The 23,634-nt window shown below is 42.8% G+C and overlaps 1 protein-coding gene across 4 annotated transcripts in view; it reads right to left on the bottom strand.

The window, feature by feature from the left end:
• ADCYAP1R1 (ADCYAP receptor type I) overlaps positions 1 to 23,634 on the bottom strand; it is an 808,856-nt gene that overhangs the window by 508,989 nt on the left and 276,233 nt on the right. For all 4 annotated transcript variants that reach the window (XM_085628890.1, XM_085628887.1, XM_085628888.1 and 1 more), the window contains exon 3: positions 17,913 to 18,021. In XM_085628890.1, the coding sequence (XP_085485016.1) occupies positions 17,913 to 18,021 (109 nt within the window). The remainder of the gene's footprint in view (positions 1 to 17,912; positions 18,022 to 23,634) is intronic.

Genomic DNA, 23,634 nt, shown 5'->3' with positions numbered 1-23,634 from the left:
ATTTCCAGGTGGGGACCGGAGTGGAAATTCTGCCCTAGGCGAGGGTGATCTATAAGGGGTTGTGGTGCGGAAATGTCTTAGCTAGGTATATAGCATGTGTAATCTGGGTTGTTGTGAGGACAGAGCAAAGGATCCTGTCTATCCGGGAGTGGAGTTGGTGTGGATGTGAAAAGAATGAGTACACCCTGCTGGTCGGATTTTTTAAGCGCCAAACGTCCCCCAGTGCCCAGCCTTCTGCCCATCTACATAGTGCCTCAGCCTGTTTGATAGACCCAGCGCCTTGGAGTGGGGGGTGTGAGTGGTCAATACCGATATCCATGACAGCATTATAGTCCCCACCTAATACCCATGGATATACTGCCAAGGTCGCTACTACCGGGTTGAGACTTAGAAGGAACTTATCCTGCTTGAAGTTAGGGGCATAAATACTACCCAAAACCACTTGTGTTCCTTCTAGTGTGCCTCTCACCAATATGTATCTCCCTAGTGGATCCGTCCGTTGCTCCAGCACCTTAAAAGGGACCCCGCTCCTGATCCAGATGGTCACACCTTGGGCAAAAGCTGAATATGATGTGGAGAATACCTGTCCCCTCCATTTCTTGTGCAGTATGATTGCCTCCACTGCAGTGAGGTGTAGGAATACTATCTGTGTTTGACGCCTGTTCAGCTGTGCGTATATTAAATGCTGCTTATGTATGGACCCCAGCCCCCACACATTCCAGGTCATTACGCTGTAGTTATCCTGCATGTGGATATATCGCCACATCTGGTATGTTCGTGTGTCAGGTGTGAGAGAGCCAGTGGCATGTGGTTAAGTGTAGGAGGTGGGCCAGAGTTCAAGGACTCCTGAACAGTATCAAGAAATACACGGTCCAGCACTAGACCTGTGCTGGTACAAACAACTTTTGCAACAGTGCAAATGTCTAACAATTTAGTAGTTGCTTTCGCCATTAGGGTGTGAATTCTATTAATCTGGCTAGTGAGGTGAGAGCAATGCGAGCTCGGCACCGCCCGGACCAGGTATATTGGCAAGTGTTACTAAAGTGGAACTAAGAGAGGAATTGTGCAACGGGTTTGGTGGCTGAGCTTTACCTTATCACATTCTGACTAGGCTCTGCTAAACTCTCTTTTAACCAGCCCGCCAACCCAGGTACCCATCTGCAGTTTGAGGCGTTACAGTTCGAACGAGCGATAGGCTACTCTCTGTGTCCAAGTTGACAGAATTGTCATCGGAGGAGCCCGAAGTCGCATGGCAGGCACCGTCTCGAAACATGCCTGCTGCTGCCAGCACCTCTTTGCGTCCCTTTTGGGTTTGTTCTGGCATGGAGTTCCTGGTTTGGATCTCTTGCTGAGGGTTTGGCGACGTGATCGTCGATTCCGCTTGGCTTTCGGGGAGCCAGATATACTTTGCGAGGAGGGCCCAGACTCCGACGGGGGGAACATAATCTCTAGCCATTCCTCCACCTCTTCTGGAGTGTCAAAAGCTGGTTTTTGGTCGTGAATAACTTTTAACCTGGCCCGGATTAGCAGTGCATACTTGATGTCCAGCGCCCTGAGTTTTTTCTTGGCCTCTTGGTACAGGGAGCGTCTACGCTGTACTAACATGGTGTAATCTGGGTATAGCGACACACGCTGGTGCTCGTACTGGATTTGAGACAGTTCCCTAGCTTTTTGCAGCAGCACGTCCCTGTCTAGGAAATTCAATATTCTAGCAAAGGACGGAGTTGGGCCCAGCTGTCGGCCTGCCTGTGGGATTTCTGTGCGCCCTTTCCACGCAGAAGAAATCCAATAGACCCTCAGGAGCCACATGTTCCCTGAACTACTGTTCCATGAATTTGGCTGCATTTGACCCTTCACTGCTTTCAGGGCGGCCTATAACTCAGACGTTATTCCATCGGGTTCATCCCTCCACATCGTCCACCCTGTCCTGGAGCCCCGTTAATTGTCACTGGAGTTGTGCAATCTGCTCCGCATGTTCTTTGTGCTGTGGCAATATCTCCGCCAGTGCGAGTTTATTGTCCTTCACAGTGGTGTCGAGTTTAGTGTGGTTGGCCTTTAGGAGGGTGAACCCAAATGTCAGGGAGCCGATTTGTTACTCGATGGATTTCCTCGAGTCCCGCAATTCCTGCAGGATAAGGTCTAATTTATCCGGAGGGGACTCCAGATTGGTAGACGGGATACAGTATGTCTGCTGTGTGGGTGAATCCTTGTCCTCTGTGAGTTGAGTATCAGTGGCATGGTTGTCCGGTAGTTTACTCTTGGGGCACCCCATTGTTCGATAAGTCCTTGCGTGGCCCTTTGGAGCAGGTCGTGGAGGCTGCAGCACGACTGCCCCGGCAGGGACACTGGGTGTTTTTGTTGCTCCTTAATGTAAGGGCCTAAGCGCCTCCGACGCTTGCAGAAAGAGGCCGCTTTCTACAGTTGGTGCTGCACTTGTGCCAGCCGCCTAGCACGTTTATGGACCAACCACAGCAGGAGAAGAGGGGGAACCTCCCATGCTCCAAGTGTGCCCCTCCTTTGGCAGCTGGGGTCCTGTACTAGCGCTAGGGACAAGGGACCACAGTAATCTCAGTTCCACACAGCAGTCACCACAAGAAGGGCCAAAGGGGGGCACCGCACCGTCCGCCTGCACACCCCTATCACTGTCCAACACGGTCAGGTCTACTATAATGGCCGGGCCCAGGATACATAGCAGCCAGCAGACTGCCCACAGACCAACCGTCAGCAAGTGTGCTTCATAGCAGGGCTGGGCTTCATGAAGGCAGGCAGAGGAAACAAGGAGGCCAGGCCGGGGCTGCCGCGCTGCGGCTGTGTGCAGTCGTCGCCTCGCAGGTTGGAGATCAGTAGGGGGCTTTTTGCAGGCCGTAGCTTCACAAGGAGCAAAGTGGCATCGTCAGGGGTGTGTGTGGAGCCGCAGCCCAGGCCCGACACATGGACGGACCGCCACGGGTGCAGTAGTGTGCGACCTCCACTGTCGTTGGGGGCCCGTCAGTACAGGCAAGCCTCTCTGGAACATGCAGCAAACACACTGCAGCCCCCGGGCAACTGTTCATGCACTGCAGGGGGAGGGCCTCTCCATGCTCCACCGCAATCCAACTTAGCATCTTTCAGAGTGGTGTCCATTAGGGGGGGCGCTTCATGGGCTACAGTTCCAGGGACAGCAATGCAGTGGCTTCAGGGGGCCTACACTGGGTGTCGACCAATGGCCATAGTGTGGGCCAAGTAACTTGGGCTGCCCAGCACTCGGTGGCCCGCCACCTCATGTGCCCTGCCCCCATCGGAGCAGCCGGGACTCCCAGCCGCACTACGCAGGCACACCTTAGAGACAGGGAACAGCGTACATTCAGCACAGGGAGGGTGGGCGGTGAAGCAGTCTGGAGGGCTGCACCCAGCAACGGGAACACCAGGCAGCCTTCAGCTGGCCCCCGCACACCGGGACCCGCACCGGCCAGCTGCCAGTAGTTTCACCAGAGAATGAGTTCAGGGTATTGCGCTGCCGCTGTGTAACACAGTTCATGCAGCGTATGGCTGCTGCCGCGTGCCCTCCGTCCACACCAGTCATGGCAGCCCGTGTGGCCTCCACACACCGTCCAGGCTCCTCCATCATTCGTGCGATTTGCCCCCGTCGCATCAGTCGAGCCACCCAGCCACACCACACAGGCTCACCTCAAAGGCCAGGAACAGCGCACATACAGTGCAGGGAGGGAGCCACACGATGCTCCGTCAGCACAGCAGGAAGGGTGCGCGACAAAGCAGTCCGGGTGGGCCGCACCCAGCAGAAGAAGCACCAGGTGGCCGTCGTCAGTGGACCCCCGCACACCGGAACCCGCACTGCTTAGCCACCAGAAGTTGCATTGGGTGGTAAGTTGGGGGCCCTGTACTGCCGCCGTGTGACACAGTGCATGCAGCGTATGGTTGCCGCCGCTCAGTGCGCTCTCCGCCTTCACCAGGCTCCACGGCCCAGGCGGCCTCCGCGCAGTGCTGGGGCCTCTTCGCCAGGTCAGTGAAGCAAAAGGCCACTGGTGTTTTGACTGCAAGCTGCTCGTGCCTTGATCACTTAGTAGGTCCACCGCCAATGTTTACAAGGCCGATGGAGTCCAATTCAGCAGGGTGATTGCAGAATTTGCCGTTCCGAGCACAGAGCTTGCTCACAGTGCGACCGCCATGTTTGGCCACATGCCACACCCCCCTTAAAGTGATTTCTTAGAACATTGTTGGTATCTGCTAGACCATATTGGAGGAAGAATGGATTTATTGTGTCAGGCAGTATAAAATCATTTTACAACAGGTATAAAGAAGAGAAGGCTCTCTTGGGATTAAGGTCAATCTACATAAAACTGAAAATATTCACACACCCACAGTCAACAAGCAAACAGTTTCAAAATTCACATATATATTACTCTCTGAACCCACACTACACCAGACAGGAGAAACTAAAATGTGATGTTCATTTTTATTATCTTTTTGTCTATCGATTAGGTAGATCCCATCACAGAATTGCGACGCAATGTTGAAGATAGTGAAAATATTGAACACAGTAGGGTTCCAACAGATGTGGAGGGACCGCAAACGAATAAATATAGATTGATGTTTAATAGAAAGTGCTTGTAAATAACGGTACATACTGTTCTTAGAATCAAACAATACTATCTATAGAGAATATAATCTAATCAATCTGATCTGAATATGAATTTATATTATAGGTATCATCCCTGTATCGATGTAGGATCCCGATACGGCTCAACAATCCAGTGTAGTTGTTGGTACCATCAATAGGTGGGGTTTTTTTTCTGTCACTAATTATCACCATCAGTTGATAAAGGGGAAAATAACTCTATATATTTTATATTATATATTTTTTTAAAAGGTTGTTAACCTGGTATGGTTAATAGGGAGTAGAGTATATGATTCCTCCCATTGACTTCACCATAAAAAAGAAAAAGAGTAGCAAATATAATGTTCTTTGAGTATGCCATTACAACAATATGTATGGCTTTATCCTCACAAATTAACTAAGGAGGTGTTAGATCCCCCATGGTAATATTCTATCTGCTGTATATGTGTGAATGTGGTATGAATATACTTGAATATACTTGAGTGTGAACCCTATAGGCAACCGTGCATGGGAACAATGAACTATTTAGACTTACATCCTTTTATAAGAAAAAGATATTATTGTTAGTACAATTTAGAGCTGAAAATTATTGTTCTTATATACAAATGTTTTTACATTAAATGCTGTCTATATAGAATGTTTTGCTTTAGTCATAATTGATTGTTGTATATAATGGATTGGTTTAGTCCTTGACATTGTTAGTATTTATTTATTCTTTGATTAGAGTCCGTGAATTGCATATCATCTGTAAGAGAGACAAATATCTTTAATGTCCTGATGAAGGTGGTGTCCTAATAATTTATCGCCACCGAAACGCGTCGACGCTTCTTTTGGCATTTGTTTGCATTCAAGGAGCCCTTCTAAGTCTAATGATACTATGACATAATGGACTGATGAAATTACCATTTAGCGATTCCTTCTTTAGAGCAACCGTATCTTGATGTATTGATTACCTTGCACTTTTTTGTCTCTCAATGTTCTTATTTGCTGATTTTTTAGATTGATGTATTTTATAAATCATGTTTTTATTATAAAAAAATCCCTTTTTTTGTTTTTAATTGCAATTTATGTACATTAATAAATGAACATTTTTTAAAATGGATTTTTGAGTTCCCTGCCCTTTATGTGCATTACAGTTGTTTTGGGTTCAGAGAGTCATGTATATGTGCATTTTGAAACTGTTTGCTTGTTGACTGTGGGTGTTTGAATATTTTCAGTTTTACGTAGATTGACCTTAATCCCAAGAGAACCTTCTCGTCTTTTTACTTGTGGTACCCTTTCTCTTGGCTAGTGAGGTCACTCCCTTTTATGTGTGTAAAATCATTTTACAACAGGAGTCTTTGGTGACTACTGAATATCATCTAGCTGTTTTTTTCTTTCTGGTTATCTTTTATACCCACTTCATCATGATGTGCAGAAGGTGGATTTATTATGTGGGTGATGGTTTCCCTTAACTGCACCATTAGTGCCCTATCTGCAGGGATCTCAAAAACACACTCCCCCTTTAGAATTTAGAAATGACCACAGACCCATTTCTAATATTTTCTATAACAATAATTTCAGCCCAAAAGAGCAGTCAAACTTAGAAAGTTGTCATGTCTAAAAGAGAAAACAATAAGTTTCTGTCAAGTATCAGAATGGGAGAGATTGTACCATCATTGTTACTGGTGATTTTAATGGATAAAAGGTAGATGTAGCACTAGTTTTCTATACATGACATCTATGTGCTTTCAGTAAACACCTTGCCATATTACAAAGTTGATAGTCATGAAGAGTTCCTATTTGATTTGGTTGTTAAATGGAATCTTATGGATGCTATTGAGAATTTACTGCATTGTGTACCCCCTCCAACATTAACTGCTTAAGGCTGGTGGAGTGTTAATCATTATATTTCAGTTCCTTGTGATCTGGTGGAGTGTATCACTGAAAATTCCATTCTTTAGAGTGACTTCCGTGATCACAGTCCGTTAACTGTTGTCCACCAGTTACGCAATTTTGCAAATCAAGGAAGTATGTTTATTTCATGTAATGAAATGATTAAAGACGGCAGATTGAGGTTGTGGTGAGAACTGATTAACCCAGACATAGGGCACAATAACATTTTTGGTGGATGGCTCATTCTCCGCTAGGGCAATGACGTACATTACTTTTTTGCCCTGAAGAAGGCGCAGTCACCAAATATTTAAATGTCTTCTGGCCCAGGAGACAATCTCAAGCATTGACAGGAACCGCCGTCACGGCGGATCCTGTCAATCAATGCATTGTAAGTTTGACATATGGCTCTGTCAACATGGCAGAGCTATATATCAAACTTACAATTGTTTTTTATTTTCCCAAAAAAATCTCAAAGTTGGATTTTTTGTGTGAAAAAGTAAAAATAACTATGCCTCCTCGCCATGGTAGTTTTCTTCCATGGCCGGTGGGGGCATTGAGCACTTTTCACTGCCCCTTACCGCCCAGTTTTTACTGGCGGCGACGGGCATTATGAAATGGCTTAACATATGCCTATCGAAATTAGATGAGTGGACATGCTGTCCAAAAAAGTGATGGAACTTACTCAGTCAGGCCACTGGAGAAGTTTGACTATGATGAAGACAGAGTAGTCCCCGCAGTTGTCAAGCTATGGTCCACCTAAATTTAAATTGGGCAGACAATTATGTAGGTGGGTAGGTAACTTTGTTGCCATTGCTACAGAGTTCCCTCGCCTCCAACTTATTAATCGGGCCCATAGTTTTGAAACATTTGGTGGATCTCACATAACACAATATTCTCTAATGCCTTTAGGATTCAAGCAGCTTTAACACTGCTTAACTAATAACCGTCTTTTTGTCTAAACTCATTAAAGTTTCAGGGACTAATCAGCCTAATTAAAGGCCCTGTAAATAATTTGAACTCTCTTGCATTCTGTTTAGTCATAAGTTACACTGTCCCCAGAAGTATTTACACCCAAATTAAGTGGAACGTATTCAATGTAGAGAAGCTTAGAAAACAGCATGCTACTGTTTTTTTCCCTATTTCATTTCAGGTGTATGTACAACTCTGCAGTTTCTGCTTGGAATACACCTTTTTATCTGAGGCCTAAATCTTTTTCTGTATAGTGAAAGCTATTTAGATTGTCAGTTTAAGTCTTTTGAGTAAAGCATCAGGATCACATAGTGTCAGTGTGGACCATTTTGATTTTAATTTCGATGTGTGGGCCCTAATTGTTGCAAGGGTTTTAAATTGTACCAGTAACTTTGATATTTTGACATTTTTGACTCAATATCTTACTCTGATTTATGGGAAGGGTATAGGGGAATCCTCATTGTTATTGGCAAATATCATAGCTTGATTCTATCATCAATATAGCTGTTAGAGTTCAAACATATAGAATTACATTTCTGACATAAGAAAACTGTATTTTTGTTGACAACCGCTATTGTTTTAGAACTGGTTTGGGGAATGTTGAGCATTGTCTGAATGTGCACTTGCAGGTAAATATATATACTGTTGTCCAAAGGACAGAAGTCCTTGCATCTTGCCTTTATGGACCTCAGCTCAGCTTTTGTTCAAGTAAATAGTTCCAAGGTGTGGGCTATGCTTGCCACTAGGGTGTAGGATCCTGCTATCATTGAATGTCTCTGTCACATGCGCTTACATTTTTCAAAGTTAGACCTGGACCTGGAGGAGAGTGCTGTGATAGTTTTAAACTTGCTAAGGGTATCCTAAGGGGTCCATTTTGGTTGTCCAGATTTTTAACCTTATATACGAATGATCCGGTGGTTTTTGTGATAAGACAGGGACAGCTTACCCCTCAGTTAGCCATAAAGACCATTGCAGTTTTGTTATACACTGACGATGGCAGGGTCAAAAACTTGATTGGTAGCTACATATCAGTTGTGGATGACCATGAGTTAGACATAAATCATTCCAAGAATCATGGCCTGAACATTGCCTTAAGACCATGGGTTTTAGAATGTATTCCAATGAAGATTATATCTCAGAGAAAGTTCAGGCCTTATTTTATCTAGGAATAATTTCTGATAATTCAATTTGATAGACAGATTCACTGCTTTCAAAATTGATCAGGTTTTTACAAACTCAGGAGTTGTTTTTAATATTGCATCTAGGCTACCCAACAAGCCACTGGAATATATGTTGGATATTTACAGCAGCAAGCTGCAGTGGCTGCCACTAGAGGGCTCCAGGGTGCCGCCCATATTGCTTTCCTAGTTATGTGGATTGTAATTGAGAAGAGCAATTACCATCCACATAAGTTGGTATTTTAAATTAAAAAGAGGGCCTTAAGCCCGTGCCAACTGCTGCCCTCAGTGTCTGGCAGCCTCTTGTACTTGCTGAGACAAGAGTCAGGCAGCCAAGCACTTCCAAGAGGGACACCTGTGCTCTTTTTTAATATGATCCCTAAGCAGGCTGAGGGCTGACCCAGTGCCAGCCCCGTCCGGCAATGTTCGGGGGTCTGAAGAGACCTCCCATTCATGACGTGTAGCAGCATCACATTTGTAATAATCCCGGGCGTCTAGGGTATAAGCTCTGTATTCCCACGACTGTCTGTCAATCATTTTACAGGCTACAAGCAACACCCTTTCCTAACTCGTCACCCGTGGTGTATGCAGAAAGGGTGTTGCTTGCAGTCTGTGAAGGATTGAGGGCATGTGGCTTGATGTAGCCCAAATTTTGCTCTTTCATTTGTAGGGGTGCATCATAATCATGAGTAGTTGGCACCCGCATATAATCCTTTGTCGTATTAACCTGGGACAGTCGAACGTGCACTGTAATAACATGAAAGGTGATATGTTAGGGACAATTTCAATGTAACTTGAACGTTGAAACTAAACGCGTTTAGCTGAAAACATTAACGTGTAGAATTCGTACATGTTGCTGAAAATTATTCACATATTTGGTGTGCTTATGTAACATGTTAATTTAGAAGTGCTTAGTAAAAGTGTTCATTCTGTTTGTAGTTTTGTGAGGCCTGTGTTCTTTCTCACATTTCCATTGCAGGTGGAGAATTCATCCTTGTTAGCTAGAATAATGTTTTTGTTTTGGGAATTAGGCTTAGGTAGAAGAGGATACATTGAGTGTTAATACTGATAATTGAGAACTGTTGTACTTTTTCATTGGAGAAAGCCTGGGAATCAAGGTCATCTCACCAAGGCCTGGGAGCGTCACTACCTAATGGAAAATCACCTACGAGGAGGTGGCTAAACTGAATGGTGTGATGCTGAAATGCATCTTGGGATACTACCTGTGATATTGATGTATCGAAGATAGTTAAAGTGACCGGGGAGTTCTGCCCTGCCCTGAGAGAGAGAGCATCTCAGAACAAGCTGTTTAGCTTTATGCTACTTGACTCATCTCATGTGAAGAGACTGCTTAGGAAGGCTTCACACTCTGACACATTAATGGACATTGCCTTGGGAAATGCTATGTAGGGATGTCACGCTAGTGGTAGTGTCGGGACAGACTATTGCTTTATACCCACGTAATTCCAATGAAGCGAAATCTCGATGTCTGCTTAGTTATCTTTTGCATCCTGATTATCGAACTAATCATTCTGTGCATGTTGCACCGCCTTAATTTCATCCGTAGATTTGGCTTTGTATTAGTTCCAATGTATTTCTACACCCTCACATTGAGGTGCCTGTATGTTCAGTCACCCTACGCCTTCAGCCAGACCTCCTTTCTTTAAGGAAAGCCAGGCTGTTCAATGTCCAGTAGGCTCCTACCTCCATCTTTGTCGTCTTTCTCACACTTTAGCGCCAAGACAGCTTTGGCATTCGAGCGCTTAACAAGCTTCTTTATTATTATTATTATTATTCAGGTGTTATTGACTTTGTAATAAACTAACTAAGCTTAATTGGGAGTCTGTGATTCTTAGGAGTCATGGTAAATTGGAACTGAAATGATTGATTGGCTAATGATTCTCTCCCCTTCATGCTTTCGTGCTGTCAAAAAGTACCTGTGACCTGAGGTTCCAGAGCAGATCTAGAACATGGAACCCAGCTCCTTCAGGCTCGAGGTCACAGAGCTATGAGACTTTGTGACCTTGAGCCACATGCATGCTCTAAGCAGATACACTGCACATGCTTTAGCACACAGAGAGTATCTTTTTAAAGCACGTAATTATAGTATTTAAAAGTGTTCCCTTTGTGTGCTTTTAACATGCGGAGTGATTCACTTTAGTACATCCATTCATATGACTATACCGAGAGGCATTTGTTAACAGTTTTAATAAATTACTCTCAATATAGTGATATTAACTCATGTACAGAAGTAAAACACTCCTGCATGTTAAAAGCATACACAAAAGCTCTTTAAAATGTGCCAGTTCTGTATGTGTGTGTCCTGAACTCGCACACTTAAAAGCCTCTTGTATTCTTTTAACATGCGGGAGTGTTTTACTTTAGGACAGCCGTGTATATCACTGTTTTGAGACGGATTTATTAAAACTGTTACTAAATGCCTCCGAGTATAGTTATATGAACGAATCTACTAAAGTGAAAAACTCCCGCACGTTAAAAACACATGAGAGGCACCCCTTCATTTTCAAATCCCACCAGTTGCCACTGGAAGTGAGTATATTTTCTCTGTTTCCTATGGCACCGGAGTTTGGATATTACTGATATTACTAGCTTTTAGGGAAGAAAAACAAACTCTGCAAACAACCTTGGGGTTGTATTACACAAAGTACCCCAGGGGCACAACAGGCGTTTGTGCTTTGGTATTGCAGAAGGGCCACAGAAGTTTGCAGCCCCTTCTGTAATATCGATAGCGCTAATGCACATAAAGCGCCAGTGATATCTTCAGGGGTGTTTCCTCATTTGCTTAAGGCGTGCCTCACGGAAATGAGAAAATCCCTTTGCCTCTGTGACCTCGCCGTATTACAGCCGCTGGTGCAGAGTCAAAGAAGCTCTCAGGAGCCGCACTGACAGTGCGCCACCTAAAAGTTGTCAGTGCGCCCCTGAGAGCAGCCCTCTGGTGGGGGAAAGGGTTTCCTATGGAGTCACTGACGGCACCCGCCTGCAAGGGGATCTCTAATCACCCTTCAAAAGTGCAGGCGGGTTGCCGCCTTCACTGTGAAAACACAGAGCGGCTTCAAAGCAGTTGTTCCGTTTTTCACATGAATGCGCTGCTCCAAGGGCAGCGCTAGTTTGCGGCTGCCCCAGGGCAGTGTATTTATCATAATATGGCGCATTTTCCTTCATTGCGCTGGATGCACCTTTTAAAAGGTGAACCCAGCGCAATGAAGGAAAATGTGCAGCATGTATAATGCAGCCCCTGGTAGTATGAGTCAATCAGGCTATTAATTTATATTACAAGCAAAGTTTATGTATATCCATAAGCATTGGGGGGGAGTATAACCTTCCTCACCTAATAAGACCATTGCAAGCAGATGAACTATATATTAGGCAAGATGTTCTTTGAGGTCTTGGTAAATCATGCAGCCCCAATCCTTTTTGTATTGTTCCCTAGTTAGACGATGTGTGTAGGAGCTGTTAACATTTCCTAAATAAAAAACTTTGCTTCATGATTAGGTAAAAAGGTATAAATTAGTGCCCACATCCTTAAGTGCGCTGTCTCAAGGAGGCCATTTCCACTTCACATTAGGCAAGTTAAATACTAGAGGCAAATCACACTCTTTCCAAGTAATCACAAAAACTAGAAAATCTAAAATATCAAGGCAGACGTGATATCAGTCACGTTTGTGACGCTTTACTAGTCTGCCAAACTCAAAATCAGGCCCTTTGTCTTTTACAATACATTTTTCTTCTCTCTGAAAATGCAGTTATTCTATTGAAACCCTTAATAAAACGCTCTAAAAGAATCATTTGAGTAGCTTCTTTCATCATTTGAATCTGAACAGCAGCAACCACAATAACCGCCTGAGTTCTGGCAAGCTTCATCACCAATAAGATGTAAACACAGGGCTCTTCTATAGTCTGAAAATCTAATTGCTAAGAGTTCCTAAAAGTTTAAGTCCAAATTCAAGTCTTTAAATGTTCTTCATTTATATTTGCATTTCTACAAAGGGAGATATACACACAAAAAAGAGCCAATGAAACAAATGAACAGAAAGAAAATGCATTATGCTAAGTGGAACTGTGACTTATTTTTGGTATGGACATGCTAGCATATTTTTGACTTTCATTACAAACAAAAGGCATATAATTTCCTGCAAATTATGTAAAGACTGTTGAAAAGCATGTCTTACTAAGTGGCTATGGCCCTGCTGTGAACTTGCAGGAAAAATACCAGTAATACTTTGCGCTGTGTTTACTTATCAGCTTGATAATTTGAATAACCATTGGGCACATTGGGGCACAGTTACTATTATGTCATAGAATGAGGCCCAGCCCATTGCGTGAAGATGAGAGAGCAGAAATGCTCAATATTTACAAAGATGTGGAGCGTTTCTAATCTCTCCTTGTGGTTGCGCATTATGTGCTTCCTAGCGTCAACACAGGCACCCTTGCAGCTTAGTGCAAGTGTGTCCGCATTACAGACAGGAGTGTTTTTGTGCAGGAATGGAAACCTTCCAGCACAAACACAGTGCTTAGAGCTATGTTACTTTTTCTGTGTGCTGCAGAATGCAACACACCTGGAAAGATGAAGTAATGAGGAATGTTAAAAATAGGGACTCTAGTTGGCTGTGGTATACAGCCTGTCCTAGTAGGGAGCCTTCCTTCCAGTCAGGTTAAGGGAGTTACACACCTAGATAACCCCTACTCACCCCCTTGGCAGCTTGGCATGAGCGGTCAGGCTTATCTCAGAGGCAATGTGAAAAGTATTTGTACACACTGTAACACAGAGAAAACATTTCAAAGGGACACCACACGAGTTAAAAAAATAAAGTATTTTATCTAACCCAAACAAGACCAAAACAACAACAATCCAACATACACAATACAAAATATGATTTTTAAAAGATTTCAAGCAATTCTGTCCATAAAACTCTATAGATGTGGTGATTTCACATAAAGTACCTCAGGTGCCTCAAAATCAACTGGGCAAAACAGCTGCAGAGGAGGGAACCTTCGGAATACACAGCAATGCATCGGCTCCTGAGGCCACGGGGAGGCGATGCGTCAGTTCTGCTGTGCACAGTAGAAGTGTTGCTTCAAATCCAGACTGTAGATGGAAGCGAGGCATTGATTCCAAGACAGTTCTGGTCTGTGGGTGATGCGTTGGACATGTATGGTGCACAAGTGCGGTGCGTGGAAATCAGGATGTACTGGAGATCGATGTGGCAGTAGTAAACAGGCCCTGCATTGGTATCTTCAGCCGTGGTCGCACAATGGGTCAATCTTGTCAGCTGCTCAACAGGGTCTGTGTCGGAATCAGTCATGGTCTTGGACTTCTAAGACCGGTGCAATGAACTCGGGCTGTGGTGGTTTCTTTGGCTGCGGGCAGGCACTGCATCGATTCCTTTGGCTGCACTGCGGTGGTGTGTGGAAATTTGTGCCTCCTCCTCACAGCTCTTCAGCTCTTCTCCTTGGAAGGGGTTCCTCTTGATCCAGAAGTGTTCTAAATGTCTGGGGTTTTAGGTCCAATACTTATAGCCCTTTTGGCCTTTGGAGAAGTCATTCTTCAAAGGACAGTCTTGGTAGTGCACAAGTTCTGCCTTGCCCAATCTTGGCTCCAGACACACTCCAGGGGGATGGAGACAGCATAGTGAGGGGCCAGGCACAGCCCTATTCTGGTGTCAGTGATACCTCCTCCCATCACTTAAGAAGACTCATCAGCCTGGCGATGGACATTTAGAATATGCAGGGCACACCTCAAATCCATTTTTAAGACTGTCTAGAGTGATTGCACAAACAGGCCTCTGTCAGTCTAATCCAGACGTTGATTCCACAGGCAGGCAGAGGCAGAGGATGGTAAAGCAAGAAAATGCCCACTTTCTAAAAGTGGGATTTTCAAACACACAATTTAAAAACCACCTCTACTAAAAGATGTGTTTCTAAATTATGAGCTCAGAGAGCCCAAATCTATAGCTGTTCCCAATTGAAAGTTACTCTTGTAAAATGTTACAAGGCAGCTCCAATGATAGCCTATGGGAGAGCTAGTCCTTGCAATTGAGAAAAACATAATAGGCAGTATTTCACTATCAGGACATGTAAAACACACCAGTACATGTTCTACCTGTCACATACACTGCACCCTGCCCATGGGGGTACCTTTGGCCTGCCTTAGGGGTGCCTTACATGTGAGGTAAGGCCAGGTCGACATGGCAGCTTAAAACTGCACTCACAGACACTGCAATAGCAGGCCTGATACAAGTTTACAGAGCTACTCAAGTGGGTGGCACAATCAGTGCTGCAGGCCCACTAGTAGCATTTGATTTACAGGCCCAGGGCACGCACAGTGTACTTTAGTAGCAAAGTATCAGTGAATCGAATATGCCAATCATGGAGAACCAATCAGAATTACAATTTACACAGAGCATATGCACTTTAGCATAGATTAGCAGAAGTCCTAAAGCCATCAATATGAGGGCCAGAAAAATAGGAGGCAAAAGGATAAACCTACCTAAAGGGCCAGGTTCAACAAGGAAAAATAAAAATAAATTGCCTTCATTATTTCTTTGTTGGGTAGGTGCACCGTTTTGATGCAAACGTCATAATACATTGGTACATGCATGTGAACGCCCGTGCTCCACCCATGTAGTGTGCTACTTGGTGCAAAGTAATGCAAGGCAGCACTGTATGCTGTGTTGTGTCACGTTTTATTTACTAAATCAGGCAAAGTGCCTTTGTATGAGTTTGTAAATGCCAAAATGCCAAACATGATTTTGCATCGGGGTTGCACCGCAAAAGTGACGCAACCTTGATGCAAAATCATAGTAAATCTGGGCCACTATTAATTCCCTAATCTTGTGTAAAAGCTGGCAGCAACATCTCTAAGACCAATTTGGAGGTGTGTGGTTTAGTCAGTTATCACAAATATATAGCTTGGCAATTATAGCAGATGTTTGTAATTTAGCTGTGCAGAAAACATTTACACTGTTTAAACCGGGGTTTAAGACATTTTTTTCACAATTCCCACTTCATGGCAGGTTCATAATAATGGTCTATGTTAGTTCAGCAGGAAGTACTGCATATGAATATGCCATGGCCAGGATGTTTTAGAGGATTTATCTATCTGCAAACATGAAACAAGCATTACAAAGCCAATAGGTCTGAACTTTGAAACCTATTTGCTTTGCCTTTGTTTAAATTTTGTATCCTAGTTGGCTGTCACAAATGTGCAGGATTTCGTTAAATATTACAAAATGCTTTCAAAGATGGTTGCCACAGATGCACAAACATCCAGGACAGCCATTTTTGTATTACATTTACTTTATTCGAACAAATCCTGTGTAATGATGGCTGCCATGGATGCATCTATTGCAACCAGCTTTGAATGGGACTTGTAATAATAAAACAAAAGCCATTTGAAGATGCCCGCTGCATGCGTGTGTGCATGTGTTTGTGTGGGCATCCATTTTGAAATGGTCCCAAAAACTTTTTTAAATGCCCGTTTAACAAAAGCGTGGCTCGCAGAAAAAAGTAGCAATGGGTGAGAAGGAAAGAGAGCTCTGGGTGAGGAGTGGAAAAGAGGATTGCAATAGATGGCATGAGAGAAGGAGACAAAATAGTCCGTCATGCACACTACAATTCAAGGTTTGGCATCAGCAGTGGAAGAATACATCGAACCATCGAAAGACTTTTATATTGAAATGCTCCTGGTTGGGGCAACACAACAACTGGGTAGAAAGTCATTGACTCAAGCGCAGAGAAGTTAGATTAACAACAACGCCATTCAGTGAGGAGCAAGGGACTGACCCAAAGCTCACTCTATGTATATGTTATTTATTGGAAACAATAGACTGCTAAAGCAAAGTCAGGAAAAAAGGGAAGTATGCCTAGAAGCATATCTTATATGGGGTTTAAACCTGCCTTTACTATAGTCGAAAATGTCCTTTGAACACAATGTATAACTCGACACTCAAAAGTGACTTTACTATGACTACAGACGATATCGATGCTAGAAGGAGTGTAGTGTCTTTGTGCTGAAATCCGTAGTATGACCACCCTGCAGAATCTTAAATTGTCTTGCAGGCATTGTCACAGAAACATTCTCTAACTCATTTAAAGCCATGTTGCAGGAGCATTATGTGTTTTAAATTATTTTCTTGATATATTTTAAAATGATGTGCAGACATGTTTACACCTCCTACAACACCGGCTTTTAGGAACGCTCTAGTGTCTATTACGGTTTCAATATGGATACTCAGAAAACCTACACTAGACTTTGTCTTCTACAGGTATTACTTCTAGTATGGAGCTATGCATTAGAGAATCTTTTTGCAGCAATGCCAGTGAAACATTTAAGACTATGAAGTGTAGGGACACGTGTTAGGCACACAAACAATAGTTCAGCTCTGAGACAGCTCTGTGGCTCCTACCTGTGTAAAAGAGTTATATCATTGAGTGCACTGAGTCATATCCTCACTAGGATGCATATAATGATCACATTGCTTTTTACAATTGCCATTGTACAATCACAAATTCAATCTTAAACATGGAAAACCGTCTGTCTTTTTCATTGTAGAGATGTTACAGCAGCTCTACTATATGCACAAAGTCCTCCATGAGAAAGGTTCTAAATTAGAGTTGAGTGAATAGTCAACCGACTTCCTGAGTAAGTGCTAAATCCTTAGGCAAATTCATTGCCACAATTTCCTCCGCAATGAAATCTCTCAGCTGGAGTACACTCCACTGGTGAATTCTCCTCTGGACTTAGCAACTCTTGTAGAAAACGAAGGTCCTTCAGTTACTACCATGTCCTAAATCCAGTACTATTTATTTATTCATGTATTTAACTGTTTTGTAAACTGTTGGTCAGTTTATTGTGCAGCAGCCTTTGAGAGCTTCTTCGAATGTGTTCAAAACTGTAAAGGTGAGCATACTTAACGTTATGAACATAGATTGTTTGCATTTGCTCCTAGAAAATTTAATATTTTCCTTAAATATGATGTAGTTGCTTTCTACTCAACTCTGGAAGGTTATCCCTTCTAATATATCCAAATGGTACATATTGTCATTTTAAAATCTTTGTTCTCCCCAGTTTTATCTGCAGTTTACATTTTGGTTGATGACACAATGATGTGTCTTTGTCACTTCAGCAGTTGATGTATGGTGTACATGATATAATTTTTTTAATAAGAGACCGTACGCTTTGAAACAGTGCGACGTCATAGTACTGCTTTATCTAGTTAAGAAAAAAGAGTCTCTCTGATTAAACAGAAGCATACCTTCAAAGGAATCATTCAAGGAAGCAGTTTCCATCAGTATGTTTTCACGACATGTTTCTTCCTCCCTTTTAAAGATGCAGTCTAAATGCATTGCTGCAACTGTGGCAATCTGTCAGAAAAAAATATAAACAAATATTTAATAGATTGTCTCAAACGAAACAATCAAAATGAGTGCTTGATATGCAGGGTGATGCACATTAGTGTTCATTGGCTTGATTGTGGAGCCAGACTTTACCACCAATCTTGTTTTTGGACTTGACGGGCATTCTATGATACAGGGTAAATCAATGTATCTCCTTGTTTGCTTGTTACCTTACATTCTATCAATGGTATGACATAGGATAGGTAATCAGAGTACAAGGCTAGGCAAGAGAGATTCCACAAGCTTGATGTGAGCTGTGGCCAAGCTACCACAAGGCCTAAACATTTTGAAATGCAAAAGAAAAATGGTTTCTTTGAAGACACTCTTGCTAGACGTTAGATTGGCGTGAATTGCAAAGCATTTCTCACAAAAAATATTTTTTGCAAATATTTACAAAAACTAGCCAAAACAACAATACAGCTAAGAAATACATGAGGTTGAAAGCAAATTAATTGGAAAGGCAAGTCACAAAAATCACATTTAATACAGTGAGAGAAAGCTCAGGGTCAGCCTAAAGGAGATGCTAAAACATGTCTAAAAGGTACAATGTGTTCATCATGCTGTTGCTTGGAGCTAAGATCTCATCCTTGTTTCTTGAACAATTGAATGATGCTTAGGACTAGCTACGAGCCAACTCAAGATACAGTTAGAAGCAACAACTAAAAATGACGAGAGTCATTCAGCCTTTTATACCCCCTATCTTGCTCCACAAGTTGGGTGTCACTACAGGTTTGACTAGAACATGGTTAGATGGTAGTAGGATTCTGTGTACCGCTGCTATTAAAACTTGTGAACACAAATTAAACAATGCTTATTTCAGGGTTTTTTCCACTGTGCTTACGATCAAGAATAGAACAGATAGTTTGACTTATATTATAGGACATAATATTCTAAATTAGTGTACTGAGATTCAAGAATGGAGATTTTCAAATTAATTTCCTGAAATATATGTGAAATTTCCAGAAACTATGACAATATATGAGGTGGATTTTTCTCTTATGTTAGTGGGTCCAAGTGACAATTAGGGGGCGTGCAAAATGTGCGTAATATGCTTTTGTGTAAGTAAGTGAAATTTTGGCAACTTTACGTGAAATTATGTGAGCGCATGCACTGTATTTTAACGCAATATGTGTCTTGCATCCTCTCTGGACATGAGGGCACATTGCATGCTGAAACTATAGCGAGGATTGGAGCTCGGGCAGAAAAGGACTGCTAAAGTCTTCAGTAGGACACTGATGTGGATGCGCAGCTGGGGCTTGCACTCTCTTTGCCCCTTATTGCTTGATTTCACTTTGGTACTTTTAAATCTGCCCCCACACCTGCACAAGTCCTATCATGACTCCAGCCACCCTGTGTGACTCTGTGTGTTCCATGCAGAGCTCCGAGGATTGTCAAGATTGTTGGATGTGCTGGTACCTCTCCATCTTGGCTTTCTCCTGTTTACCTACTGAGTTTACAACCAAGTAATTAGAATTCCACACTCTTTATTTTTCTATAGTACCATACAGCCTCACAATATATTTGTGGCCCTCTGCAACCTGTTTTGTTTTGACCAACCCATTCCCAGTTCCTGTTCTAGTTTACGGTGCCTGGTGCCATCCACCCCCTGTTGGTGTGTTCAACGCACGAATGGGAGCTGTTGTGAGATTGGGGTAGGTAGGTAGAGTTGGGGAGTTTGCTGAGACCAGCTGCCGTGGAAGCAGGTGTACGGTGTGGGGCAGAATCTGCAGCAGTATCAGATTGTGAGCAACTGCCGAGGATCGGAGGACTTTGCTTTGATGTTTTGGTTTCAGGCATTATTGACTAAGACCTCTCGTCAGAAGGAAGGAGGTAGTCTGTCCTAAGAGTGAAGGCAGCACAGCCATAGTAAGTGGTAGTTTGCAACATAAGTACAAGAATACATATAACAGAGTTGGCAATAATAACATCAATTCATATATTTGTATTGTGGAGTGTTGTTTTAAAATAATTTTAGGAAATTTCTCTTGGAAAACTTGCTAACATCACTAAATATTTCCCTTTAGCTATTTAATCCATGTGGTTAATTGATATCGATAACTAAACTTTGCGCCTGCAGGGAATTGTTAAATGTTTTGTGGGTCACAAATAGATTTCAAACTGTTCATTGCTTATTGACTTATTGGAATTGGAATAGGTTGAATGAAAAAAAGATAAATATCAAGGAGAATTTGAGATTATAATAAGAATATTGAAAGGAAAAATGTCTAGCCAATAACTAAAAATGCAAAGACTAAAACACCTGAAATATTTAAACTCAGAACAAAAAAGTCCTGAACGAGGGAGAGAACCCAACAATAGAGAAACCACTAGACAGACAGGGGATTAGAATCTAAAGGAACAGCGTAACTAGAGTAATAAAAAGAGATTAAAAAATCCCAATTACATTTTTTTTCAAAGTGTATCAAAGTCATGGCTAATGTATAAACCTAATATGCCCAAACATGAGGAGAATTGTGGCTGTTTAATTTCTCCCAGGGCAAAAGATAGATGTCAAACTTACTTTCAAAGAACAAGTTAATAAGGTGATTTGTACATCCTCCCTCATGCTGCGCATGATTAGAAAAATAGCTCTGTTTCTTCTGCCTAATTTACGGAATACAGCGGTCTTCTGCCTTGTAATCTCCAGGATTAACTATTGTAATGGTCTTTATGTCAACCAACCCTCAGGCCAGCTGAAAAAATTGCATATCCTACAAAACACAGCAGTAAGATTGCTGATGAAAATCCACTGGTTCCAGTCGGCCTCACAGGCTTTTGTAAGACTGCATTGGCTGCCTGTACAGCAAAGGATTCTCTTCAAAGTGCTCTGTATAACCTATAAAGCGCTTCAGGGACAAGATCCAACCTTCTTAGGAGAAAAACGTAGAAGGTATGTGCCTACAGGACCCTTAGGTGTAGCTCAGTGATTAATTTAGTGGTTCCTCCCTACAAGCTCTCTTCTTGGAGAGGTAGGAGTTTTCTGGTCTGTATGACTCAAAACTAGAACAAGCTCCCTTTGGCAATTAAATCAGCCCCCTCTCTCTGGAGTTTCCGCACGCTTTTAAAAACCTGGCTTTTCACTAAAATCTAACTTTATTCTCTATGTCCCTCCAACTTTTAGCGCCAAGACACCTCTATAATAATCAAATAAAATCAAAAAGATGGAGGAAATATTAGCAACTTGACTGGGGAATATCCGTTCATGATTCAAATGGTGCTAAAGATGCAAAAGTTAAGAAAGAGGTTGAGGAAAATGATAAGAAACTGAAGAATAAAGACGAGTCTCATGTTGAAAAATCAGAGGCATCCAAAAATGTACTTCAATTTGACCTTGACTTGAAAAGATTAACAAAAACAGATAACAATCTGAAAAAAAGAATGGACAGTAGGAAATAAAATGATACTGTTTTTTTCCTGTAATCAAGAAGCTGATAATTGCCACGATTACAGCAACCGAGGTAAGTGTTCTCAAAGAAAGGGTCCAGGAGCAGCAATTATTACAAAGTGCCAATCTCAGACACAAGTTGCACTACACTTAAAAAATCTCTCCTAGGGTCTAGGAAGTATTCAAATTAAGATGTAGAGGATGTCATCCTAAATATGCCAACTATGCCAAATAGCAATAGTGAAAAGCTTCCCCTAAAAATTATTCTAGAAAAAGCTTGATATAGATGAATGAATGAATGAATGAATGAATGAATGAATAAGAATTTATATCGCGCAACTAAGTCCAAAGGCATCAAGGCGCCTAACAAAAGGAACAAAAAGATCAAAGCTACTCCTGCGGATAGGCCTTGGCAAAGAGCCACGTCTTTAATGCCTTTCGGAACATAGGGAGATTCTGCTGGGATTTAATTTCAAAAGGGCAGGCGTTCCATAGTTTAGGAGCTAGTACCGAGAAGGCTCTCCCTCCCCATTTATCCTTTTGAAAGGGGGGAACTGAGAGTAGATTCCTTCCCTGGGAACGCAAATTCCTGCTAGGGACATAGGGCGATAACAAATCCTTCACTCCTTCCGCCCCGCTGCCAGTCAAGGCCACAAAGGTCATGCAGAGGATCTTAAAAACAACCCTATCTTGGATAGGTAGCCAATGAAGGCTCTTTCTAGCAGCTGTGGCTGACGCAGTCCTGGGGGCGTCCAACTCAAATTTTGCTGCCGCATTTTGGGCTATTTGTAAGCACCGCACAAGGCTCTTATTAATGCCGGAGTAGAGGGCGTTGCAGTAGTCCAGCCGTGAGGCGACCAGTGCAACTACGATCTGCTTACGAGCCTGCGGCGCCAAATAGTGTCTGATCTTCTTAAGAGTTCTGATAATGCCCCAACAGGTGGAAACCGTCCTGTTAACCTGTTGAGACATAGATAGCACAGGATCAATCAGCACTCCTAAATTACGGGCCAGGACAGTGGGTGTGGGACAAACTCCCAAGGAGGGGGGCCACCACTCCGAGGACCAGATGTCCCTATTACTACCGAAGATGAGGACCTCGGTTTTTTCCCCGTTAAGTTTTAGTGAATTATGTACCATCCACTGAGAAACTGCCTCCTTGCAGTTCCTAAACCTAAGAACAGGGGAGCTGACCGAGTGGGAAAGGGACACCATGATCTGGGTGTCATCTGCATATGACACCACTTCAAGCCCAAATGATCTTATTAACCTGGCAAGAGGGGTCACATAGATTTTAAAGAGGGTAGGGCTTAAGGCCGATCCCTGCGGGACCCCACATTGCACAGGTAGGGGTGTAGATAGAAATTCCCCCAATTTGACCCTCTGTACACTCAGATTTAGGAAGGAGGCCAAGAGGTTCAAGGCCAGTCCATCCACCCCAATCTCCCTGAGGCGAGATATCAAAACCGAGGGAGATAGGTTGTCGAAGGCAGCTGTCAAATCCAATAGGACCAGAAGGGTGGTATGGCCAGAATCAACCACCGTGTGGATGTTATTGAGCACTACAGTAAGGGCTGATTCCGTGCTATGATGTCTCCGGAAGTCATGTTGGGACTGATCAAGACAGCCCGAGCTGTCTAAGAAGGCCACAAGATGTTCGTTAAGATGAGTTTCAAGCATCTTTGCCGGAGCGGGAAGCAAGGAGATAGGGCGAAAATTCTTAAGAATTCCCGGATCTAAAGAGGGCTTCTTAAGAAGGGGCTTCACAACAGCACTTTTCCACAGAGCAGGGAAAATACCCTCCTGTATTGCTTTATTCATAATGGTCAGAAGCGGAGGCAGAAGCGTTTGCCGACATTCCTTCAAGATTTTAAGATTAATATGCATGTCAGACCAGACTTGTATGAGTGATTAAACCATCCTGGAGGGAATCTTAAAACCAGACCTGGAAGCAATTAATAATATGCCTTTATGTTCAATTATGTCTGATTGATTAGAAACATTACAGCTAGGTTAAGCAAAATACCAGAAGAGCATCCTATCTCTATTGATAAATTACAGACAGGAAGTCCCCAAAAAGTGAAATGTCTCCTATTTTCTTCAATGGAAGGGGATAGTTTAATTGAAACGGATCCATTTTTATTTATAACAAAGGGCACTGGGAAACTATAGAAAAGAAATATAAACTTTAGTAG

This window comes from Triturus cristatus, chromosome 10, assembly GCF_964204655.1.
Source record: "Triturus cristatus chromosome 10, aTriCri1.1, whole genome shotgun sequence".
Taxonomy (NCBI): Eukaryota; Metazoa; Chordata; class Amphibia; order Caudata; family Salamandridae; genus Triturus; species Triturus cristatus.
This window is presented reverse-complemented; position numbering and strand designations above follow the sequence as displayed.